Here is a 22,731-nt window from a genome sequence, read left to right as displayed (position 1 = left end):
ACAAAGTTCTTCATGCAGGATGCATTCACGATGCACATCGAAGATTTTGTCACCTCTCTTGGCAAGCGCTGGCCAAGATGCCTGGGTTGGTTGAAGGTTTGAACATCAAACCCTGTAAATTTCACATGAAATGTGTATCTTGTGCAGAGAACAAGGTGAAGGTTGCTCCAAAAGGCAAGGAGTCTAGCACGCAGGCTTCCAAACCCTACCAGCTAGTTCATGCAGACCTGGTTGGTCCTCTTGCGCCCTCTTTGGGAGAAGCAAGGTACTTCATGGTTCTAATTGATTCTTTTTCCAGGTACATTCATGTGTTTATGCTTGAGCAGAAATCGCAAGCGTTTCCTAGGTTCAAGGCATTCTGTGCTTGGTTGGAGAATGTTCACGGTAAACGTATCGGCTGTCTCTTTACTGATAGGGGCGGGGAATTCACTTCTCAGCAGTTTGAAGCTTTCCTGACTGAGAAGGGAATCCAGCATGACTTGTCAACACCTAGATCGCCATGGATGAATGGGCTTGCGGAGCGAGCAAATCAAACGTTGCTGCAAAGACTAAAAACATTGTTGCATGATGCCAACCTCCCTGAGAAGTTTTGGGGGGAAGCTCTGTCGATGTTTGTTTATTCTTTTAACAGGAGACTGTCATCACCTATTGGTTGTACTCCCTATGAGAAGATGTTTGGTAAGAAACCTAACAACAAGCACATGAGAATCTTTGGTTCTGACATGTGGGTACACACCCCACAAAGCAACAAGCTTGGGAAGCGTGGGGCACATGGTTTGTTCATGGGGTACGAAAAAGGTGCATACAGAGTATGGATGACTGACTCTAAGTCCATTAAGTTCACAAGGAGTGTTGAGTACAATCCTAAGTGGGGGGAAAATGTGGGAATTTTCCAGAGTTACCCAGAGGAGGATGAAGGTGATGTAAAAAAGGCAGATGGTGTTGAGGCAAAAGAGGAAGCTGAGGATGATGATGATGATGTTGGGATACTGCCAGGGAGATAAAGTCCATCTGAGCCCCCAAGCTCGGTGCCGGACGATCCATCAACCTCCCGTAGTCAGGCAATATCAGCAATTCAGCGACACTAAGCCTCAGGCTTAGTGCACACTATAACAGCAGAATTCACACAACAGAAGTTGCACAGTATGAGAGCAGGACATGCATATTTACAGTTTTATTCAGCGTTGGTCAGAACAAAGAGGGCATGACCGTCTGCTCCGACTGCTCAGGCAAAACAGCCGAAAACGAAAGGAACTTACAACATAAACATCCTGTGAGACAGGAAATTACGCAGGCTGTTATACAAACATCCTGCTCCCTTTTAAGGTGGAACGGAAATATCCTAACATCCTCCCCCTTTCCGTGTAACCTGTAGTACCTGTGGTTCAACCCAATTGCAACCTTTGTACATAAACCTTAAGTTGTTCTCTGTTAACAACCTTAGACAACAGATCAGCAGGAATTTCATTTCCTGGCATGTAGGAAACCTGAATGAGTCCTTTCTGAATACACTCTCTTGCACGATGTAGCTTAATCTGCAAGTACTTGGTCCTTTGCTTGCAACTCTCCGAGTTCAGCAAAGCCAAACAAGATCTATTGTCTTGATACACTTGTATAGCACATTTCACAGAAACCCCAATGTCCTTAAACAGTTGCATCAACCATTCACAATCCATGAGTGAAAATGACAGAGCATTGAGTTCTGCTTCACAGGAACTTAGGCTTACTGTCGTCTGCTTCCTGCACAGCCAGTCAAACAGACAGTGGTTGTACATGTAGCATACTCCAGAAGTGCTTGTACCATCCGTGGTGTCACTTCCAAAACTCGCATCTGCAAAGATTTCAAGACCTCCAGTCTTCTGACTGGTGAACCTCAGCCTGTAGTGCAAAGTCCCTTTCAAATAGCGGGCTATGTGCTTCAGAGCTTTCCAATCCTGAACAGTAGGATTGTTAGCATGTCTGCTAAGCAGGTTAGTGCTTACAGCAATGTCAGGTCTTGAACATCTAGCAATGAAATTCAACTTGCCTAGAATGCATCTGTACAGCGTAGTGTCAGAAAACGCTTCAGCAGTACTATCTACCTGGTAACCTGTCACCATCGGTGTGTCTGCTGGGTTTGCATCAACCAAATTCAACCTGGTTAATACATCAGCAATTTTCTGTGTCTGGTGTACCAGAAAATTACCTGCTTGGTCCCTCTCCACCTGCAGAGAAAGATAGTTGGATACCTCACCAAGATCCTTCATGTCAAAGTGCTCCTTCAGCTGAGCTAGGGTGCTTCGGTACAAAGCCTGATTCTTCCAAAACATCAGAAGATCATCAACAAAACATAAACAATACAGTTTGTTTTGCCCCTCCTCCTTGACAAACACACATGGATCAGCTTTGCCCTGGTGAAAACCTAGAGAAAGCAACGTCTCAGTGAGTTTTGTGTTCCAACATCTGGCACTCTGCTTGAGACCATACAAGGATTTCCGCAGTTTACAGACCATTCCCTTCTGTATCTGCATCCCGTCAGGTGGAAGCATGTACAGCTCCTCCCCCAAAATCCCGTACAAAAAAGCTGTATTTATGTCATGATGGGAAACATGCAGTTTCTCCTCCGCAGCGATCTTGAGCATCAGCCGAATGCTCTCATATTTGACCGTGGGTGAGTAAGTCTCGTGGTAATCCTGCCCTGGTACTTGTGAAAAACCTCTGGCAACCAATCTGGCTTTGTGTCTGACAACCTTGCCATTCTGGTCTGTCTTGGCCTTGAAGACCCATTTGCTGCCAACCAGTCTCATCCCTGGGACTACCGGTACCAGCTCCCAAGTTTGGTTCCTGTTCAAGGAATCAACTTCAGCCTTCATGGCATTAAGCCAAGGCTCAGCATCTTTAGATGTTAACTCTTGGACCTCTTTGAAGCTTGAAGGTTCCCACACCTTCTCTGAGCTACTAAGAACAGCAGTTGCCATCTTAGCAAACTCATCAGCAAATCTCTTTGGAGGTTTGCCTTTGGTTGCCCTTTCAGATCTGCGAACCAGACGCAAGTCTTCTGGACTCATCTCCTCTTTCTTAGGAGAAAAACGACCAATGGTGAACAGTGGTTCTTCCAGTTCATTGTCAGACTCATCAGATGGTCTGACTGAGGCTTTTGCGCTCTTGTAGTCTGCTGTGTCATCACTGTCACTGACAGCAGCAGCAGCGCCGCCCACTGAACTGGAATCCGAACTCTGATCATCATCATCATCATCATCATCATCATCCTCAGTTTCCTCAGCTTTCTCAGCATGATCTGCTTTCTTCACATCACCTTCATCCTCCTCTGGGTAACTCTGGAAAATTCCCACATTTTCCCCCCACTTAGGATTGTACTCAACACTCCTTGTGAACTTTATGGATTTAGAGTTAGTCATCCATACCCTGTATGCACCTTTTTCGTACCCCATGAACAAACCATGTGCCCCACGCTTCCCAAGCTTGTTGCTTTGTGGGGTGTGTACCCACATGTCAGAACCGAAGATTCTCAAGTGCTTGGTGTTAGGTTTCTTACCAAACATTTTCTCATAGGGAGTGCAGCCAATAGGTGATGACAGTCTCCTGTTAAAAGTGTAAACAAAATTCGCCAAAGCCTCCCCCCAAAACTTCTCAGGGAGATTGGCATCATGCAACAAGGTTTTTATCCCTTGCAGCAACGTTTGATTTGCTCTCTCCGCAAGCCCATTCATCCATGGCGATCTAGGCGTTGACAAGTCATGCTGGATTCCCTTCTCAGTCAGGAAAGCTTCAAACTGCTGAGAAGTGAATTCCCCGCCTCGATCAGTAAACAGACAACCAATACGTTTACCGCGAGCATTCTCCAACCAAGCACAGAATGCCTTGAACCTAGGAAATGCTTGCGATTTCTGCTCGAGCATAAACACATGAATGTACCTGGAAAAAGAATCAATTAGAACCATGAAGTACCTTGCTCTTCCCAAAGAGGGCGCTAGAGGACCTACCAGGTCTGCGTGAACTAGCTGGTAGGGTTTGGAAGCCTGCCTGCTAGACTCCTTGCCTTTTGGAGCAACCTTCACCTTGTTCTCTGCACAAGATACACATTTCATGTGAAACTTACAAGGTTTGATGTCCAAACCTTCAACCAACTCAGGCATCTTGGCTAGCGCTTGCCAAGAGAGGTGACAAAATCTTCGATGTGCATCATGAATGCATCCTGCATGAAGAACCTTGTTAGTTTGTGCAACACAACAAGTATCAGCATTAGACACAGCAACATCATCATAAGTTAGACTGAACAAACCATCCATCAACTTTGCATGCAAAATGTCCTCTTTGCCTTTTCTGATGACACAGACAGTCCTCTTGAAGGAAACCTCAAAACCACGCCCAGTCAGCTGTGGTACACTAATCAAATTGTCCGCAGCTCCTGGAACAAAAAGTACACCTTTGATGGTAGTATTCAGACTTGCAAGTTTCACAGTCCCAACTCCTGCAGCTTGCAAAGTCCTTCCATCAGCCAGCTGGACCTCTCCATCTTGAGGTGTGAAGGATATGAACAGATGGCGGTCTTTGGTGAGATGGCGCGTGCAAGCTGAGTCGACTATAAACCTGGCCTTCCCCTTCGAAGCAGATTTGCTGGCAAACAAAACCTTGTTTTCCACCAGCGTGGGCTTTTGCAGCTTGCCTTTAGCCTTTGGTGAAGCTGTGCCAGCAAACATAGCCTTGTTTTCCACTGGCGAGGGCTTTTGCAACTTGCCCCCCTGCTCCTGGCCATCAGACGTGCCTTTAGCCTTTGGTGAAGCTGTGCCAGCGAACAAAGCTTTGTTTTTCCCTGGCCTTCCACTCCCCTTCTGCTTCGGGCCATCTGCAGGCTTTTTCCTTTGTTTATTTCCAGTCTTTCGACAAAACTTCTGAGTATGACCTTGGTTCCCACAGTTCCAGCACTTCACAGCTGCCAACGCTTTGGCTCCCCCTGGAGGCTGGAATGCTGTCCCACATTGCTCCCCCTGAAGCGCACAAGCCGATTCAGCTGCATTTCTCCTGTCGTATTCATTTTGCAAAGTCGCCAAGACCTTTGTAGCAGTGAGGTCTTGCGCAGGGAGGGTCGCCAGCTGACTTGACACGGCATGATAGCTTTCATCCAGGGAGTCCAGGATGAGAATTGCAAACAGTGACTCAGGCATATTGAAACCTCTCTGAGTCAATTCCTGTCGGAGATGCTGCAAATGTAAAACGTGGGCTCTAAGGTCTTCCCCTGGCTCCAAACGCTTCCTGTGCAGCTTTCTGAAATAAAGCAACACAGACCCAGCCTCTTGTCGGAGATGACAGGCTCTAAGCCCGTCCCACATCGCACGGGCACTGGCCTTGCCAGCCAGGGTGATTAACTCTTCGGGAGCTACTGAGAGCAAAATTATCCCCATGGCTCTCGAGTCCTGTGCCTTCCATTCATCTGTCACAGGGGCTGGGGGGTCCTCAGAAATAGTATTCCACACACCAAGCCTTCTCATCTGGCCCTCACAGTACCTTGCCCAGGTCTGATAGTTGTGGCCATTTAGCTTTAGTGGACACGGAGCAGCTTCAGAGGATTGTAAAAGATCCATCTCAGCTATTTGCTTCAGCCGTGAGCCTTTTAAGACGTCTTATCTCGACAGCCCATTAATCACGATGCCTCTGGCTCGGCTCCCAGGCCAATTAGTTTTGCCGGACATCAAAGACTTCTTCCGCGGCAAACAGAAAAGCCTCTGCTTTCACTTTCCCAGCACATACCTTTCAGCAGTCTGTCGCTGTCTTACTCCTGCAAGTGCCGTGAATCTGGGCCCATAACCTGTTGTTGGGATACTGCCAGGGAGATAAAGTCCATCTGAGCCCCCAAGCTCGGTGCCGGACGATCCATCAACCTCCCGTAGTCAGGCAATATCAGCAATTCAGCGACACTAAGCCTCAGGCTTAGTGCACACTATAACAGCAAAATTCACACAACAGAAGTTGCACAGTATGAGAGCAGGACATGCATATTTACAGTTTTATTCAGCGTTGGTCAGAACAAAGAGGGCATGACCGTCTGCTCCGACTGCTCAGGCAAAACAGCCGAAAACGAAAGGAACTTACAACATAAACATCCTGTGAGACAGGAAATTACGCAGGCTGTTATACAAACATCCTGCTCCCTTTTAAGGTGGAACGGAAATATCCTAACAGATGATGATGATGATGATGATGATGATCAGAGTTCGGATTCCAGTTCAGTGGGCGGCGCTGCTGCTGGTGTCAGTGACAGTGATGACACAGCAGACTACAAGAGCGCAAAGGCCTCGGTCAGACCATCTGATGCGTCTGACAATGAACTGGAAGAACCACTGTTCACCATTGGTCATTTTTCTCCTAAGAAAGAGGAGATGAGTCCAGAAGACTTACGTCTTGTACGCAGATCTGAGAGAGCCACGAAGGGCAGACCTCCGAAGAGATTTGCTGATGAGTTTGCTAAGACGGCAACTGCTGTTCTTAGTAGCTCAGAGAAGGTGTGGGAACCTTCAAGCTTCAAAGAGGTTCAGGAGTTAACCTCTAAAGATGTTGAGCCTTGGCTAAATGCCATGAAGGCTGAAGTTGATTCCTTGAACAGGAACCAAACTTGGGAGCTGGTACCGGTAGTCCCAGGGATGAGACTGGTTGGCAGCAAATGGGTTTTCAAGGCCAAGACAGACCAGAATGGCAAGGTTGTCAGACACAAAGCCAGATTGGTTGCCAGAGGTTTTTCACAGGTACCAGGACAGGATTACCACGAGACCTACTCACCCACGGTCAAATATGAGAGCATTCGGCTGATGCTCAAGATCGCTGCGGAGGAGAAACTGCATGTTTCCCATCATGACATTAATACAGCTTTTTTGTACGGGGTTTTGGGGGAGGAGCTGTATATGCTTCCACCTGACGGGATGCAGATACAGAAGGGAATGGTCTGTAAACTGCGGAAATCCTTATATGGTCTCAAGCAGAGTGCCAGATGTTGGAACACAAAACTCACTGAGACGTTGCTTTCTCTAGGTTTTCACCAGGGCAAAGCTGATCCATGTGTGTTTGTCAAGGAGGAGGGGCAAAACAAACTGTATTGTTTATGTTTTGTTGATGATCTTCTGATGTTTTGGAAGAATCAGGCTTTGTACCGAAGCACCCTAGCTCAGCTGAAGGAGCACTTTGACATGAAGGATCTTGGTGAGGTATCCAACTATCTTTCTCTGCAGGTGGAGAGGGACCAAGCAGGTAATTTTCTGGTACACCAGACACAGAAAATTGCTGATGTATTAACCAGGTTGAATTTGGTTGATGCAAACCCAGCAGACACACCGATGGTGACAGGTTACCAGGTAGATAGTACTGCTGAAGCGTTTTCTGACACTACGCTGTACAGATGCATTCTAGGCAAGTTGAATTTCATTGCTAGATGTTCAAGACCTGACATTGCTGTAAGCACTAACCTGCTTAGCAGACATGCTAACAATCCTACTGTTCAGGATTGGAAAGCTCTGAAGCACATAGCCCGCTATTTGAAAGGGACTTTGCACTACAGGCTGAGGTTCACCAGTCAGAAGACTGGAGGTCTTGAAATCTTTGCAGATGCGAGTTTTGGAAGTGACACCACGGATGGTACAAGCACTTCTGGAGTATGCTACATGTACAACCACTGTCTGTTTGACTGGCTGTGCAGGAAGCAGACGACAGTAAGCCTAAGTTCCTGTGAAGCAGAACTCAATGCTCTGTCATTTTCACTCATGGATTGTGAATGGTTGATGCAACTGTTTAAGGACATTGGGGTTTCTGTGAAATGTGCTATACAAGTGTATCAAGACAATAGATCTTGTTTGGCTTTGCTGAACTCGGAGAGTTGCAAGCAAAGGACCAAGTACTTGCAGATTAAGCTACATCGTGCAAGAGAGTGTATTCAGAAAGGACTCATTCAGGTTTCCTACATGCCAGGAAATGAAATTCCTGCTGATCTGTTGTCTAAGGTTGTTAACAGAGAACAACTTAAGGTTTATGTACAAAGGTTGCAATTGGGTTGAACCACAGGTACTACAGGTTACACGGAAAGGGGGAGGATGTTAGGATATTTCCGTTCCACCTTAAAAGGGAGCAGGCTTTGTGAGTCACAGAGTCTGCGTATTTCCTGTTCACAGGATGTTTATGTTTTCAGTTGCTTTCGTTTTCTCTCCTTGTTGCCTGAGCATACCGAAACAGGCAGTCATGTTTTTCTTTGTTCTGATCAACGCTGAATAAACTTGGAAAAATGCTCTCCTGCTGTGCATCTTTCGCTGTGTGAATTCTGCTGATAGAGTGTGCACCAGCCTAAGAATGTGGCAATCTATTTCTGATGCTTCGTGTCGCTAATTGCTGATACTGCCTGTCTATGGGAGGTCGATGGATCGTCCGGCAGCCGGCTTGGGGGCTATGATGGACTTTGCCTCCCTGGCAGTATCCCAACAATTTGATGACTATAAGTTGATGCCTTTTATGACTGAATTTAGAGAAAGTCAGACTTTGAGGATTGGAGCACCGCTTGAACTGGAGAAGGAAAGTTGGATAGATCCCTTTACGCAGGGATTTATTGACCTTTGGGACCTGGACTTGGGTCAGAAGGAGACTGGAGTTGTGGGGACCACCAGACTTGGAGGAGCTTTGAAATACGACTGGAAATATCTTTTGAATTTTAGTTTTAACTATGGAGATTTGGCTGACTTCTCGAAAAGGAATAAAAACATTGCTAGGTGGGAATTTCCCCGAGATCTACTTTTCAGCATCAAAGGAAGGAAAATAAGAACAAGATCAGGAGGAGACAAAGTAAAGTGCATGTATAAATATGAAGAAGACCTGCAGAAGGGACTTGGAAAAGAGTTAAGAGCCTCGCACAGAAGATCACCAGGTTGATGGACTATATGGAATTGACGGAAATGACTGGCAGAATCCGAGACCAGGGAGAAGAGACGGTGGAAGAATATTGGAAAAAGTTTAAAATCTATATATGGAAATAATGTAAAATTAATGAGTGTTAGAAAAATGTTGGAAGGGAATTATACGGCTTTAGTAGGAATGTTTTAAGGAATTAAGCATAAATAAGTATTATAGTATTAATGGAAAATAAGGTTAAAATATGTTAAGATAATCATATGACAGAAAATAGAGAAAGATGGAAAGGATTTGCTGAAATAATTAATAGAAATGGAATACAAAAAGGGAGGTGAGAGGAGGTCGATGAAACAAGGGAATGAAAGAGAGGATATTGAGATGGTATGACGTGTGTTTTTTGAATTGTTTTTGCTTTCATTTTTTTTAATGTGTTAATGTTGTGTTGTGTATTGTTTATATATTGTATTGTATTGTTTTTTCTTTTTCTTTTTCTTCTTTTTTCTTCTTTTCTCCTTTTTGTAAGGTTTAAAAGTAATAAATATTATTTTTTTAAAAATGTACAAGCTTTTGCTGGAGTGGCATACGAAAGATGAACAAGTTAAATCAGTGATGATAGATTGGGCAAGAGATTTAGGACACCTGCCCCAAGGTGAAAGACTTCTGAGAAAAGATTTATAATGAATTGAAAAAAATGTTGAAATATACATTTATAAAGAAACCAGAGGCCTTTCTTCTTGGAATAACAGGTTTGGAATTGCCCAAGAAAGATGTTTAATTATTTTTGTATGCCACAACTGTGGCTCGTATTTTGTTAGCGAAAAACTGGAAAACTCAAGAATTACCAACAGTAGAAGAATGGCAGATGAAGATGATGGATTTTTTGGAGCTAGCCGATCTAACCGGAAGAGTCCGCAACCAGAAGGAGGAGGAACACCACGAAGAATGGAAGAAATTTAAGGATTATTTAGCTAAATTTGTTAAGCTAAACTAACTGGAAACAGCTTCCAGATACTTAAAGGGCTTAGGATTGTATTTATGCTAACTGATAAAATAATATGTTTAATACAAGAAGGAGAAGACTTAAAGATGTTAATGTTTAATTTAAAGGGTATCAAAATTGGGATTTGGAAAACCGTTATAAGGATATGCAATGAAATTCAACTAAGGGGAAACGAGGAAGTCGTTTTACAAAGTTAATAACTGTTATTTTCAATAAGCTTATGATTTATGTTTGTTATGTTTTGTTTGTTTTGTGCTTTTGTTTGTCGTTAATATTGTAAAAACCAATAAAAAAATTTGGGGGGGGAAAGAGAGAGAAAGAGCTTATTTCACTTCGTTTCGTGTTTTTGGGTGTTAATGCATATTCGCTCAAAAAACGCAAAACCAAGTGAAGTAAGTCAAAACAAAGTTAAACACGCGCTGTTTCGGTGAATATGCATAGAAAAAACACAAAAAACTTTGTTTGGGCTTATTTAACTTCCTTTCGTGTTTATTGGGTATGCATGCATATTCACTATAAAACACAAAGCGAAGTGAAGGAATTCCAAGCAAAGCATAACGTGTTTTTTGGGGCGGAATAAAAAGAAAGTAGACAAATAAGCTTTATTGAAGCTTATTTAACTTCATTTCATGTTTTTGGGGTGTGCATGCATAATCACCCAAAAAACGCAAAACAAAGTGAAGTAATTCCAAGCAAATCAAAACATGTGCTGTTTGGGTGAATATGCATAGCAAAAAGACGGAAAACCTTTGTGTGGGCTTATTTCACTTTGTTTTGTGTCTCTTTGTGGTTTGCATGCATATTCACACAAAACAGGGGAAACGAAGTGAAGTAAGCCCAAGCAGAGCAAAATATGTGTTTTTTGGTGTCGACATGTGTCAGGGAACTGCCATCGGAGGAGCAGGAGGTGAAAGGGCTCACAGAGGCTGAGAGAGACTATTCAGCTGAGGAGGGAACCAGCAGGGGGAGAGGTGGAGGAGTTCCAAGGGAAAGTGAGTCGGAGGGAGGGCTCAGAGACACTTCCAGCGAAAATAGTGGGGAGGTTTCAGGACCTCCCATAGGGACAGCTACTCCTCGCCAGAAACTGTCACGCCGAGAGTCCAGAAGACGCGTTTCCGTTAAGGAGCTTTTATGCTGGAAGAAGTTCCGTAAACGCCCACTGTCCGATTCTACGAGCGACTGATGGGGCCATGCTTAAGGAGCTCCGTCACAGACAGAGGTTTGTGGACTTAGCCAAACTCTGAGGGACTAGGATTTTACGCACAAGCAGCTCACCATCCCATCACAGCAATCGGACAGTCCCTGAAAGCAGCTTGTGCAGAGAGGCATCATGAGCAACCCAGCCGGAGCCGGGGGAGCAGGAGGAGCTGGAGAGGGTCCAAGCCTGGAAGAAAGGTACAGGGTGTTGGAAGTCCAGCTAGCGCTGCAAACGGCGAGGCTAGAGGAAAGGAGGGCGCAGGATGCAGAAAAGGCAAAAGGCGCTACACTAGCAAGAAAGATGCCAGGATTGGTGCAGAAGTTTGGGGGGGACCCCAGGAACTATCAAGCCTTTAGGACAGAGATGCAGTATGCTCTCGAGCTGCAGTTTGACGACTTTCCCGACGAGGCATCGCGAGTGGCGTTTGTGGTTGGCCATCTCGAAGGGGGGGCGAGAGACTGGGTTAGACCCCTGATGGCAGGGAATAGTGAAATGCTGAAGGACACGAGGAAGTTTTTTCGCGCCATGGATTTGATGTTTTCCAGCGAGATTGAACAGGGACTGGTGCGCAGACAATTGATGGCTTGTAAACAGGGGAGCCGATCGGTTCGTGAGTACTGGACTGCGTTTACAATGCTGATACATAAATTGGGGTGGGACCTATCGGCGGAACCCATTCAAATGCTTTTTGAAGAGGGGCTTTCTTCGGCGGTGAAAGACGAACTTTCCCGGGCGCCCAGGGCGGAGTCTATGGACCAGCTGACCAAATCAGCGCTGACCATTGGAGCGCGCCAGGAGGCGAGAGCCTTGGAGAAGCGGGAAGGGAAAGGAGAGCGTTGGAGGGATTTCCGCATTCCAGAGATTCCGGAGCCCAATTTCCCGCCAGGAGAGCCGATGGAAATTGGAACAGCGCGCGCGCGCGCAGTTTCAAATCCCAGTGAAGGGAGGAAGAAGGAGAGGAAGAGCACCAAGAAATGTTATCTCTGCCAGCAGCCAGGTCACTTTGCCAGAGTCTGCCCGCAAAGAAAGGAATGGCAAGGGATGGCGGGAGCTGTTGGGGGGAAGGAGGAGGGAGTCCAGGAGCCAGTAAAAGCCAACGCCTGGCTGCCACCGTCAGGGCACAGCAGCCAGGCCAAGGAGCAGTAAAAGTGCCCACTCCGGAACCTCCAAGACCAGCCCTAGTAATAGAGGTGTTGCTAGAGCTGGCAAACGGATACCCACTAAAGACAAAGGCGCTGTTGGACTCAGGCAGCTCCTGTAATTTTATGAGTAAGGAGTTTGCAGCTGAACACCAGATACAGATACTCCCTTTAAGTAACCCCCTGCAGGTGACCACGATCGATGGGAGGGAGCTGTTGGGAGGAGAAGTTAGCCTACAGACCGTCCCAATGGTTATGAGGGTGGCCAGGCACACCGAAAGGATAGCGTTCAATGTGGCCACCCTGGGAGGGGCTCCCGTTATTTTGGGAATGAGCTGGCTAGCGTTGCATGATCCGCTAGCCTTTCTAGCAGGGACGGAAGTGGCGGACAAAGGGAAGGTGCCCAAACAATACGCTGACCTGAGCAAGGTCTTCAGCGAAAGGGAAGCAGATAAACTACCACCGCATAGAGCCTTTGACTGCCAAATTAACCTGGTCCCTGGAGCCCAGCTCCCCGTGGGCAAGCTGTACGCCATGTCAGACAGGGAAATGCAGGAGTTAAGGGAGTTTATTGATAAAAACCTGAAGAGGGGCTTCATCAGAGAGTCCAGAGCGGTGGGGGGGAGCCCAGTGTTTTTTGTGGACAAAAAAAACACGGATAAACCCAGGCTTGTAGTGGACTACCGGGCCCTAAATGCAGTGTCAGAACCAGTGACTTTCCCCATGCCCAGAATTGATGACATTTTGACCAGGGTGAGGAAGGGAAAGATATTCACGAAACTGGACCTGAGAGGGGCATACAACCTGATACGAATAAGGAAAGGGGATGAATGGAAAACCACCATGTTCACCCCTTTGGGGGCTTTTGAATATTTAGTTATGCCCTTCGGATTGCAATCAGGCTCAGCATGTTTTCAATCGTTCATGAACCACGTCCTGGGACCTCTGCTCTACAAGAATTGCGTGGCCTTCCTCGATGACGTGTTGATATATTCAGAGAATGAGGAGCAGCATGTAAAGGATGTCAGGGAAGTGCTGAGCCAACTGCAAGCAAACCAGCTGTGGGTGAAAGTGGAGAAGTGTCAGTTTCACACCAAGGAGGTGGAATTCCTGGGGTACCGCTTATCAGACAAGGGATTAGCCATGGATCCAGGCAAGGTCCAGGCGGTGCTGGAATGGAAGACACCGAAAACGAAAAAGGATGTGCAAAGGTTCTTAGGGTTTGGGAACTTTTACCGTAAGTTCATCAAGAACTTTGCCCACTTAACGGCTCCCATCACGGACTGTCTCAGCAGCAAGAAGAAATTCGTTTGGACGGCGGAGGCGGAGCAAGCATTTGAGGAATTGAAAAGGGCATTCGCTTCGGAAGAACAGCTCCTGCATGTGGATTTACAAAAACCCATGAGAGTGGAAACTGATGCCTCAGACCGGGCGGTGGGGGCGGTGCTGCTTCAGCCGGGGAGCAATAAGTCGGAATGGAGACCGTGTGCCTTCTTTTCGCGTAAGCTGAACAAATCCGAGAGGAACTACACCGTATATGACCGAGAACTACTCGCCATTCACGAAGCGTTCCAGAGATGGAGACATTTACTAATTGGCGCACAGCATAAGGTGCAAGTGTGTACGGACCACAAGAATTTGGAGTATTGGAGAACGGCACGAGTGCTCAACCAACGACAAGTGAGGTGGGCCCAGGAGTTCTCCAAATTCCATTTTGAAATTTGCTATGTGCCAGGCCCAGAAAACATCAGAGCGGACGCTCTCTCACGCAAACCTGAATATTTGGAGGGGGAGGGAGCGCCTGAAGAGAGACATATCATCCCAGAGGACCGCTGGGTGTGTGGGGCGGCCTGGGTGGGGCAAAGGGAACTGGTAGAGGGAACGGTAAATGATGAATACGCCCAGAATAAGCTCAGAGGTTTAAGGAGAGAGGGAGAAGACCCCGGAGGTTTTGAAGAAAAAAACGGGGCATTGTATTACAAAGGGGCACTATATATACCCGAAGGGGAATTGAGGGGGAGAGTACTCAAACAGCTGCACGACAACCCCACAGTGGGGCATTTTGGGCAACACAAGACCATGTGGTTGGTGACCAGGGAGTTTTGGTGGCCCAAGGTGAGGGAGGATGTACGGGAGTATGTAAGAGGGTGTGACCAATGCCAGAGAGCCAAAGGAGAAAGGCGGGCGCCAGCGGGGTTATTAGAACCGTTACCCACACCAGAACGACCGTGGGAGGCGGTATCGATAGATTTTATGACTGATCTGCCTAAATCCCAGGGGAAAACCGCCATACTAGTCGTAGTAGACCTGTTAACTAAGATGGGTCACTTTGTAGCTTGCTCACATGCAGTCACGGCGGAAGAGACAGCGAAATTGTTTGTAGAACATATTTTTAGGCTGCATGGCGCCCCCTTGAGGGTGGTCTCCGACAGAGGGAAACAGTTCACGTCGAGGTTCTGGAGGAAACCTATGAGCTTGTTGCACGTAGAGGTCAACTTTTCGACTGCCAGGCACCCTGAGACCAATGGGCAGGCGGAGAGAGCAAACGGTATCCTCCAACAATACCTGAGGTGTTATGTCAATGACAGAGAGAACGATTGGGTCGAAAAGTTGGCGCTAGCGGAATTTGCCTACAATAATGCGGAGAATGTGTCCACCGGGATGAGCCCCTTTTTGGCTAATTATGGGTGCCACCCCAGGGCGTTTCCAGGGGGAGGAGGGGAGAGATGGAGTGTCCCGGCCGCCGAACATTTTGTAGAAGAAATGGAAGCGATCCATCGTCAACTCCAACTCAACTTAGAAAGGGCCAAAGAAGAATATAAGAGGCAGGCAGACAAGAGCAGAAGGGAAGGTGAAACCATTAGGGTGGGGAGTCAGGTCTGGCTGTCAACCCAAGGGTTGCCGTTCAAGGGGGGTTGCAAGAAATTGAGACCCAAAAGATTGGGACCATTTGAGGTCATCCAACAGGTCAACCCAGTGGCTTTCAGATTCTGGTTACCGAACCACATGAAACTGCACCCAGTATTCCACAGGTCATTACTGTCACCATATAGGGGGGAAGGTGAAGGGGTATCCACACGGGGGCCAGTCTTAGAAGAAAGGGAAAGCAGCAACCATGTGGTGGAGATCATCGACTCCAGGTGGAAGGGTAATCAGGTGGAGTATTTGGTCGCGTGGGAAGGGGAACCGGAGTCGGAAAACACCTGGGTGACGGCAGAGGAGGTCAGTGACGAGATCTTGATCGAAACGTTCCACCAAAGGTTCCCCAGGAAACCTCAGCCAGTAGCGAGGTTCCGGAGGGAGTACTTTGGCACCACCGATGATGAGGAGGAACTGGAAGGATTCAGGGAATCGGAGTTGGAAGAAGGAACAGACTCCGATGAGGAGGAGTACTTGGAAACCGGAAACAGCAACCGGTGGAGGGAAGTGTTCGAAACTTCGGAAGATGAGGGAGGTTCTTTCAGGGGTTTTGCTCCCTCGCCTCCCGCAGAGGAGGGGAGGGAAGGGGGTGAAGGGGGCCCTGGAGGGGAGGTGGATGTCAGGGAACTGCCATCTGAGGAGCAGGAGGTGAAAGGGCTCACAGAGGCTGAGAGAGACTATTCAGCTGAGGAGGGAACCAGCAGGGGGAGAGGTGGAGGAGTTCCAAGGGAAAGTGAGTCGGAGGGAGGGCTCAGAGACACTTCCAGCGAAAATAGTGGGGAGGTTTCAGGACCTCCCATAGGGACACCTACTCCTCGCCGGAAACTGTCACGCCGAGAGTCCAGAAGACGCGTTTCCGTTAAGGAGCTTTTATGCTGGAAGAAGTTCCGTAAACGCCCACTGTCCGATTCTACGAGCGACTGATGGAGCCATGCTTAAGGAGCTCCGTCACAGACAGAGGTTTGTGGACTTAGCCAAACTCTGAGGGACTAGGATTTTACGCACAAGCAGCTCACCATCCCATCACAACATGGATATAAAGGCAAAGAATAAGCTATGTTTGGGCTTATTTCACTTCGCTTCATGTTTTTGGGTGTGCATGCATATTCACTCAAAAATGAAAAACGAAGTGAAGTAAGCCCAAACAAAGCATAACATGTGTTTTTTTGGGCGCTATACATAGAAAGTAGACGAATAAGCTTTATTGAAGCTTATTTAACTTGGTTTCATGTTTTTGGGGTGTGCATGCATATTCACCCTCAAAACGCAAAACAATGTGAAGTAAGCTCAAAGAAAGTGAAGTAATTCCAAGCAAAGCAAAACACATGCTGTTTGGGTGAATATGCATAGATAGAAGACGAAGAATAAGCTATGTCTGGGCTTATTTCACCTCGTTTCGTTTTAATGGGGTGTGCATGCATATTTCCTCAAAAAACACAAAACAAAGTGAAGTAAGCCCAAACAAACCGTAACACGGGTTTTGGTGTCAACATACATAGAAAGAGGACGAAAAAGCTTTGTTTGGGCTTATTTCACTTTGTTCCGTCTTTTTGGTTGTGCATGCATATTCACCCAAAAATCGCAAAACGAAGTGAAGTAAGCCCAAACAAAGCAAAACACGTGTTGCTTGGGTGAATATGCATAGAAAGCAGACGAAAACGCTCTGTTTGGACTTATTTCACTTCGTTTCGTGTATTTGGGGTGTGCATGCATATTCGCTAAAAAAACGCAAAACGAAGTGAAGTAAGTCAAAAGAACGGTAAACATGTGTAGTTTGCGTGAATATGCACAGAAAGAGTATGAAAAAGCTTTGTTTGGGCTTATTTCACTTCGTTTCGTGTCTTTGGGGTGTGTATGCATATTGACCCAAAAGAGGAGAAATGAAGTGGAGTAAGCCCAAATAAAGCAAAAGACATATTTTTGGGGTGAATAAGCATAGAAAGCAGACGAAAACGCTCTGTTTGGACTTATTTCACTTTGTTTCATGACTTTCGGGAGTGCATGCACATTGACCCAAAAGTGAAGTAAGCCCAAACAAAGCAAAACATGTGTTGTTTGGGTGAATATGCATAGAAAGAGGACGAAAAATATTTGTTTGGGCTTTTTTCACTTCGTTTCGAGTTATTGGGGTGTGCATGCATATTAACCCAATGAGGAGAAACAAAGTGAAGTAAGCCGAAACACAGCAAAATATGTGTTCTTTGCGTCGATATGGATAGAAAACGAAGAAGAAACTTTGTTTGGGCTTATTTCACTTCGTTTCGTGTATTTGGGGTGTGCATGCATATTCACCCAAAAAACGCAAAACGAAGTGAAGTAAGTCAAAAGAAAGGAAAACACGTGTTGTTTGGGTGAATAGGCATAGAAAGAGGACGAAAAAGCTTTGTTTGGGCTTATTTCACTTCGTTTTGTGTATTTTGGGTGTGCATGCATTGTTGTTGTTGTTTAGTCGTTTAGTCCTGTCCGACTCTTCGTGATCCCATGGACCAGAGCACGCCAGGCACTCCTGTCTTCCACTGTCTCCCGCAGTTTGGTCAAACTCATGTTTGTAACTTCGAGAACACTGTCTAACCATCTCGTCCTCTGTCGTCCCCTTCTCCTTGTGCCCTCCATCTTTCCCAGCATCAGGGTCTTTTCCAGGGAGTCTTCTCTTCTCATGAGGTTGCCAAAGTATTGGAGCTTCAGCTTCACGATTTGTCCTTCCAGTGAGCACTCAGGGCTGATTTCCTTCAGAATGGATACGTTTGATCTTCTTGCAGTCCATGGGACTCTCAAGAGTCTCCTCCAGCACCATAATTCAAAAGCATCAATTCTTTGGCGATCAGCCTTCTTTATGGTCCAGCTCTCACTTCCATACATCACTACTGGGAAAACCATGGCTTTAACTATACACACCTTTGTTGGTAAGCTGATGTTTCTGCTTTTTAAGATGCTGTCTAGGTCTGCCATCGCCTTTCTCCCAAGGAGCAGGCGTCTTTTAATTTCATGACTGCTGTCACCATCTGCCGTGATCACGGAGCCCAAGAAAGTAAAATCTCTCACTGCCTCCATTTCTTCCCCTTCTATTTGCCAGGAGGTGATGGGCCCAGTGGCCATGATCTTCGTTTTTTTGATGTTGAGCTTCAGACCATATTTTGCGCTCTCCTCTTTCACCCTCATTAAAAGGTTCTTTAATTCCTCCTCACTTTCTGCCATCAAGCTTGTGTCATCTGCATATCTGAGGTTGTTGATATTTCTTCCGGCGATCTTAATTCCAGCTTGGGATTCGTCCAGCCCAGCCTTTCGCATGATGAATTCTGCATATAAGTTAAATAAGCAGGGAGACAATATACAGCCTTGCCGTACTCCTTTCCCAATTTTGAACCAATCAGTTGTTCCATATCCAGTTCTAACTGTAGCTTCTTGTCCCACATAGAGATTTCTCAGGAGACAGATGAGGTAATCAGACACTCCCATTTCTTTAAGAACTTGCCATAGTTTGCTGTGGTCGACACAGTCAAAGGCTTTTGCATAGTCAATGAAGCAGAAGTAGATGTCTTTCTGGAACTCTCTAGCTTTCTCCATAATCCAGCGCATGTTTGCAATTTGGTCTCTGGTTCCTCTGCCCCTTCGAAATCCAGCTTGCACTTCTGGGAGTTTTCGGTCCACATACTGCTTAAGCCTGCCTTGTAGAATTTTAAGCATAACCTTGCTAGCGTGTGAAATGAGTGCAATTGTGCGGTAGTTGGAGCATTCTTTGGCACTTCCCTTCTTTGGGATTGGGATGTAGACTGATCTTCTCCAATCCTCTGGCCACTGCTGAGTTTTCCAAATTTGCTGGTTTATAGAGTGTAGCACCTTAACAGCATCATCTTTTAAAATTGTCAATAGTTCAGCTGGAATATCATCACTTCCACTGGCCTTGTTATTTGCAGTGCTTTCTAAGGCCCATTTGACTTCACTCTCCAGGATGTCTGGCTCAAGGTCGGCAACCACACTACCTGGGGTATACGAGACATCCATTTCTTTCTGGTATAGTTCCTCTCTGTATTCTTGCCACCTCTTCTTGATGTCTTCTGCTTCTGTTAGGTCCTTTCCACTTTTGTCTTTTATTATGGAAATGTTTGTACGAAAGGTTCCTTTCATATCTTCAATTTTCTTGAACAGATCTCTGGTTTTTCCCATTCTATTGTTTTCCTCTATTTCTTTGCATTGCTCGTTTAAGAATGCCTTCTTGTCTCTCCTTGCTATTCTTTGTAAATCTGCATTCAATTTCCTGTATCTTTCACTATCTCCCTTGCATTTTGCTTGCTTTCTCTCCCCCGCTATTTGTAAGGCCTCATTTTGCTTTCTTGCATTTCCTTTTGCATTGTAAGGCCACTTTGCTTTCTTGCATTTCCTTTTCGTTGGGATGGTTTTAGTTGCTGCCTCCTGTATAATGTTACGAGCCTCCATCCTGAAGACAGAGTTCTTCAGGCACTCTGTCCACCAAATCTAAATCCTTAAACCTGTTCCTCACTTCCACTGTGTATTCATAAGGGATTTGATTTAGATTGTATCTTACCGGCCCAGTGGTTTTTCCTACTTTTTTCAATTTAAGCTTCAATTTTGCTATAAGAAGCTGATGATCTGAGCCACAGTCAGCTCCAAGTCTTGTTTTTGCTGACTGTATAGAGCTTCTCCATCTTTGGCTGCAGAGAATATTATCAATCTGATTTCGATGCTGCCCATCTGGTGATGTCCATGTGTAGAGTCGTCTCTTGTTTTGTTGGAAAAGAGTGTTTGTGATGACCAGCTTGTTCTCTTGGCAGAACTCTATTAGCCTTTGCCCTGCTTTGTTTTGAACTCCAAGGCCAAACTTGCCAGTTGTTCCTTTTATCTCTTGACTCCCTACTTTAGCATTCCAATCCCCTATAATGAGAAGAACATCCTTCTTTGGTGTCATTTCTATAAGGTGTTGTAAGTCTTCATAGAATTGGTCAATTTCAGTTTCTTCAGCACCAGTGGTTGGTGCATAAACTTGGATTACTGTGATGTTAAAAGGTCTGCCTTGGATCCGTATCGAGATCATTCTATCATTTTTGAGATTGCATCCCAGTACAGCTTTTGCCACTCTTTTGTTGACTATGAGGGTCACTCCATTTCTTTTACGGGATTCTTTCCCACAGTAGTAGATGTGATGGTCATCCAAACTGAATTCGCCCATTCCCGTCCATTTTAGTTCACTGATGCCCAGGATGTCAATATTTATGTTGGGATACTGCCAGGGAAATAAAGTCCATCTGAGCCCCAAGCTCGGTGCCGGACGATCCATCGACCTCCCGTAGTCACGCAGTATCAGCAATCAGCGGCACGAAGCCTCAAGAAAAGATAGCCACATTCTTGGACTTGTGCACACTCTTTCAGCAGAATTCACACAGCAAAAGTTGCACAGCATGAGAGCATATTTACAGTTTATTTGGCGTTGGTCAGAACAAAAAAGACATGACCGTCTGCTCCGACTGCTCAGGCAAAACAGCCGAAAACGAAAGGAATAGACAACATAAACATCCTGTGAGACAGGAAATTACGCAGGCTGTGACACAAACATCCTGCTCCCTTTTAAGGTGGAACAGAAATATCCTAACATCCTCCCCCTTTCCGTGTAACCTGTAGTACCTGTGGTTCAACCCAATTGCAACCTTTGTGCGTAAACCTTCAGTTGTTCTCTGTTAACAACCTTAGACAACAGATCAGCAGGAATTTCATTTCCTGGCATGTAGGACACCTGAATGAGTCCTTTCTGAATACACTCTCTTGCACGATGTAGCTTAATCTGCAAGTACTTGGTCCTTTGCTTGCAACTCTCCGAGTTCAGCAAAGCCAAACAAGATCTATTGTCTTGATACACTTGTATAGGACATTTCACAGAAACCCCAATGTCCTTAAACAGTTGCATCAACCATTCACAATCCATGAGTGAAAATGACAGAGCATTGAGTTCTGCTTCACAGGAACTTAGGCTAACTGTCGTCTGCTTTTTGCACAACCAGTCAAACAGGCAGTGGTTGTACATGTAGCATACTCCAGAAGTGCTTGTACCATCCGTGGTGTCACTTCCAAAACTTGCATCTGCAAAGATTTCAAGACCTCCAGTCTTCTGACTGGTGAACCTCAGCCTGTAGTGCATAGTCCCTTTCAAATACCGGGCTATGCGCTTCAGAGCTTTCCAATCCTGAACAGTAGGATTGTTAGCATGTCTGCTAAGCAGGTTAGTGCTTACAGCAATGTCAGGTCTTGAACATCTAGCAATGAAATTCAACTTGCCTAGAATGCATCTGTATAGCGTTGTGTCAGAAAACGCTTCAGCAGTACTGTCTACCTGGTAACCTGTCACCATCGGTGTGTCTGCTGGGTTTGCATCAACCAAATTCAACCTGGTTAATACATCAGCAATTTTCTGTGTTTGGTGTACCAGAAAATTAGCTGCTTGGTCTCTCTCCACCTGCAGAGAAAGATAGTTGGATACCTCACCAAGATCCTTCATGTCAAAGTGCTCCTTCAGCCTGATTCTTCCAAAACATCAGAAGATCATCAACAAAACATAAACAATACAGTTTGTTTTGCCCCTCCTCCTTGACAAACACACACGGATCAGCTTTGCCCTGGTGAAAACCTAGAGAAAGCAACGTTTCAGTGAGTTTTGTGTTCCAACACCTGGCACTCTGCTTGAGACCATACAAGGATTTCCGCAGTTTACAGACCATTCCCTTCTGTATCTGCATTCCATCAGGTGGAAGCATATACAGCTCCTCCCCCAAAATCCCGTACAAAAAAGCTGTATTAATGTCATGATGGGAAACATGCAGTTTCTCCTCCGCAGCGATCTTGAGCATCAGCCGAATGCTCTCATATTTGACCGTGGGTGAGTAGGTCTCGTGGTAATCCTGTCCTGGTACCTGTGAAAAACCTCTGGCAACCAATCTGGCTTTGTGTCTGACAACCTTGCCATTCTGGTCTGTCTTGGCCTTGAAGACCCATTTGCTGCCAACCAGTCTCATTCCTGGGACTACCGGTACCAGCTCCCAAGTTTGGTTCCTGTTCAAGGAATCAACTTCAGCCTTCATGGCATTAAGCCAAGGCTCAGCATCTTTAGAGGTTAACTCCTGAACCTCTTTGAAGCTAGAAGGTTCCCATACCTTCTCTGAGCTACTAAGAACAGCAGTTGCCGTCTTAGCAAACTCATCAGCAAATCTCTTTGGAGGTTTGCCTTTGGTCGCCCTTTCAGACCTGCGAACCAGACGCAAGTCTTCTGGACTCATCTCCTCTTTCTTAGGAGAAAAGTGACCAATGGTGAACAGTGGTTGTTCCAGTTCATTGTCGGACTCATCAGATGGTCTGACTGAGGCCTTTGCGCTCTTGTAGTCTGCTGTGTCATCACTGTCACTGACACCAGCAGCAGCGCCGCCCACTGAACTGGAATCCGAACTCTGATCATCATCATCATCATCATCCTCAGTTTCCTCAGCTTCCTCAGCATCATCTGCTTTTTTCACATCACCTTCATCTTCCTCTGGGTAACTCTGGAAAATTCCCACATTTTCCCCCCACTTAGGATTGTACTCAACACTCCTTGT

General features: G+C 46.0%; 1 protein-coding gene across 1 annotated transcript; it reads right to left on the bottom strand.

Moving 5' to 3' along the window:
• Positions 1 to 16,814: 16,814 nt before the first annotated feature.
• Positions 16,815 to 20,333, bottom strand: LOC128405993 (craniofacial development protein 2-like; the record flags this gene model as incomplete). Its single annotated transcript, XM_053373045.1, has 2 exons — positions 16,815 to 16,854; positions 19,684 to 20,333. Coding segments are annotated over 2 exons (690 nt in total), but the record flags the coding sequence as incomplete, so codon positions are not given.
• Positions 20,334 to 22,731: the final 2,398 nt, after the last annotated feature.

This window comes from Podarcis raffonei, chromosome W, assembly GCF_027172205.1.
Source record: "Podarcis raffonei isolate rPodRaf1 chromosome W, rPodRaf1.pri, whole genome shotgun sequence".
NCBI classification, from domain to species: Eukaryota; Metazoa; Chordata; class Lepidosauria; order Squamata; family Lacertidae; genus Podarcis; species Podarcis raffonei.
This window is presented reverse-complemented; position numbering and strand designations above follow the sequence as displayed.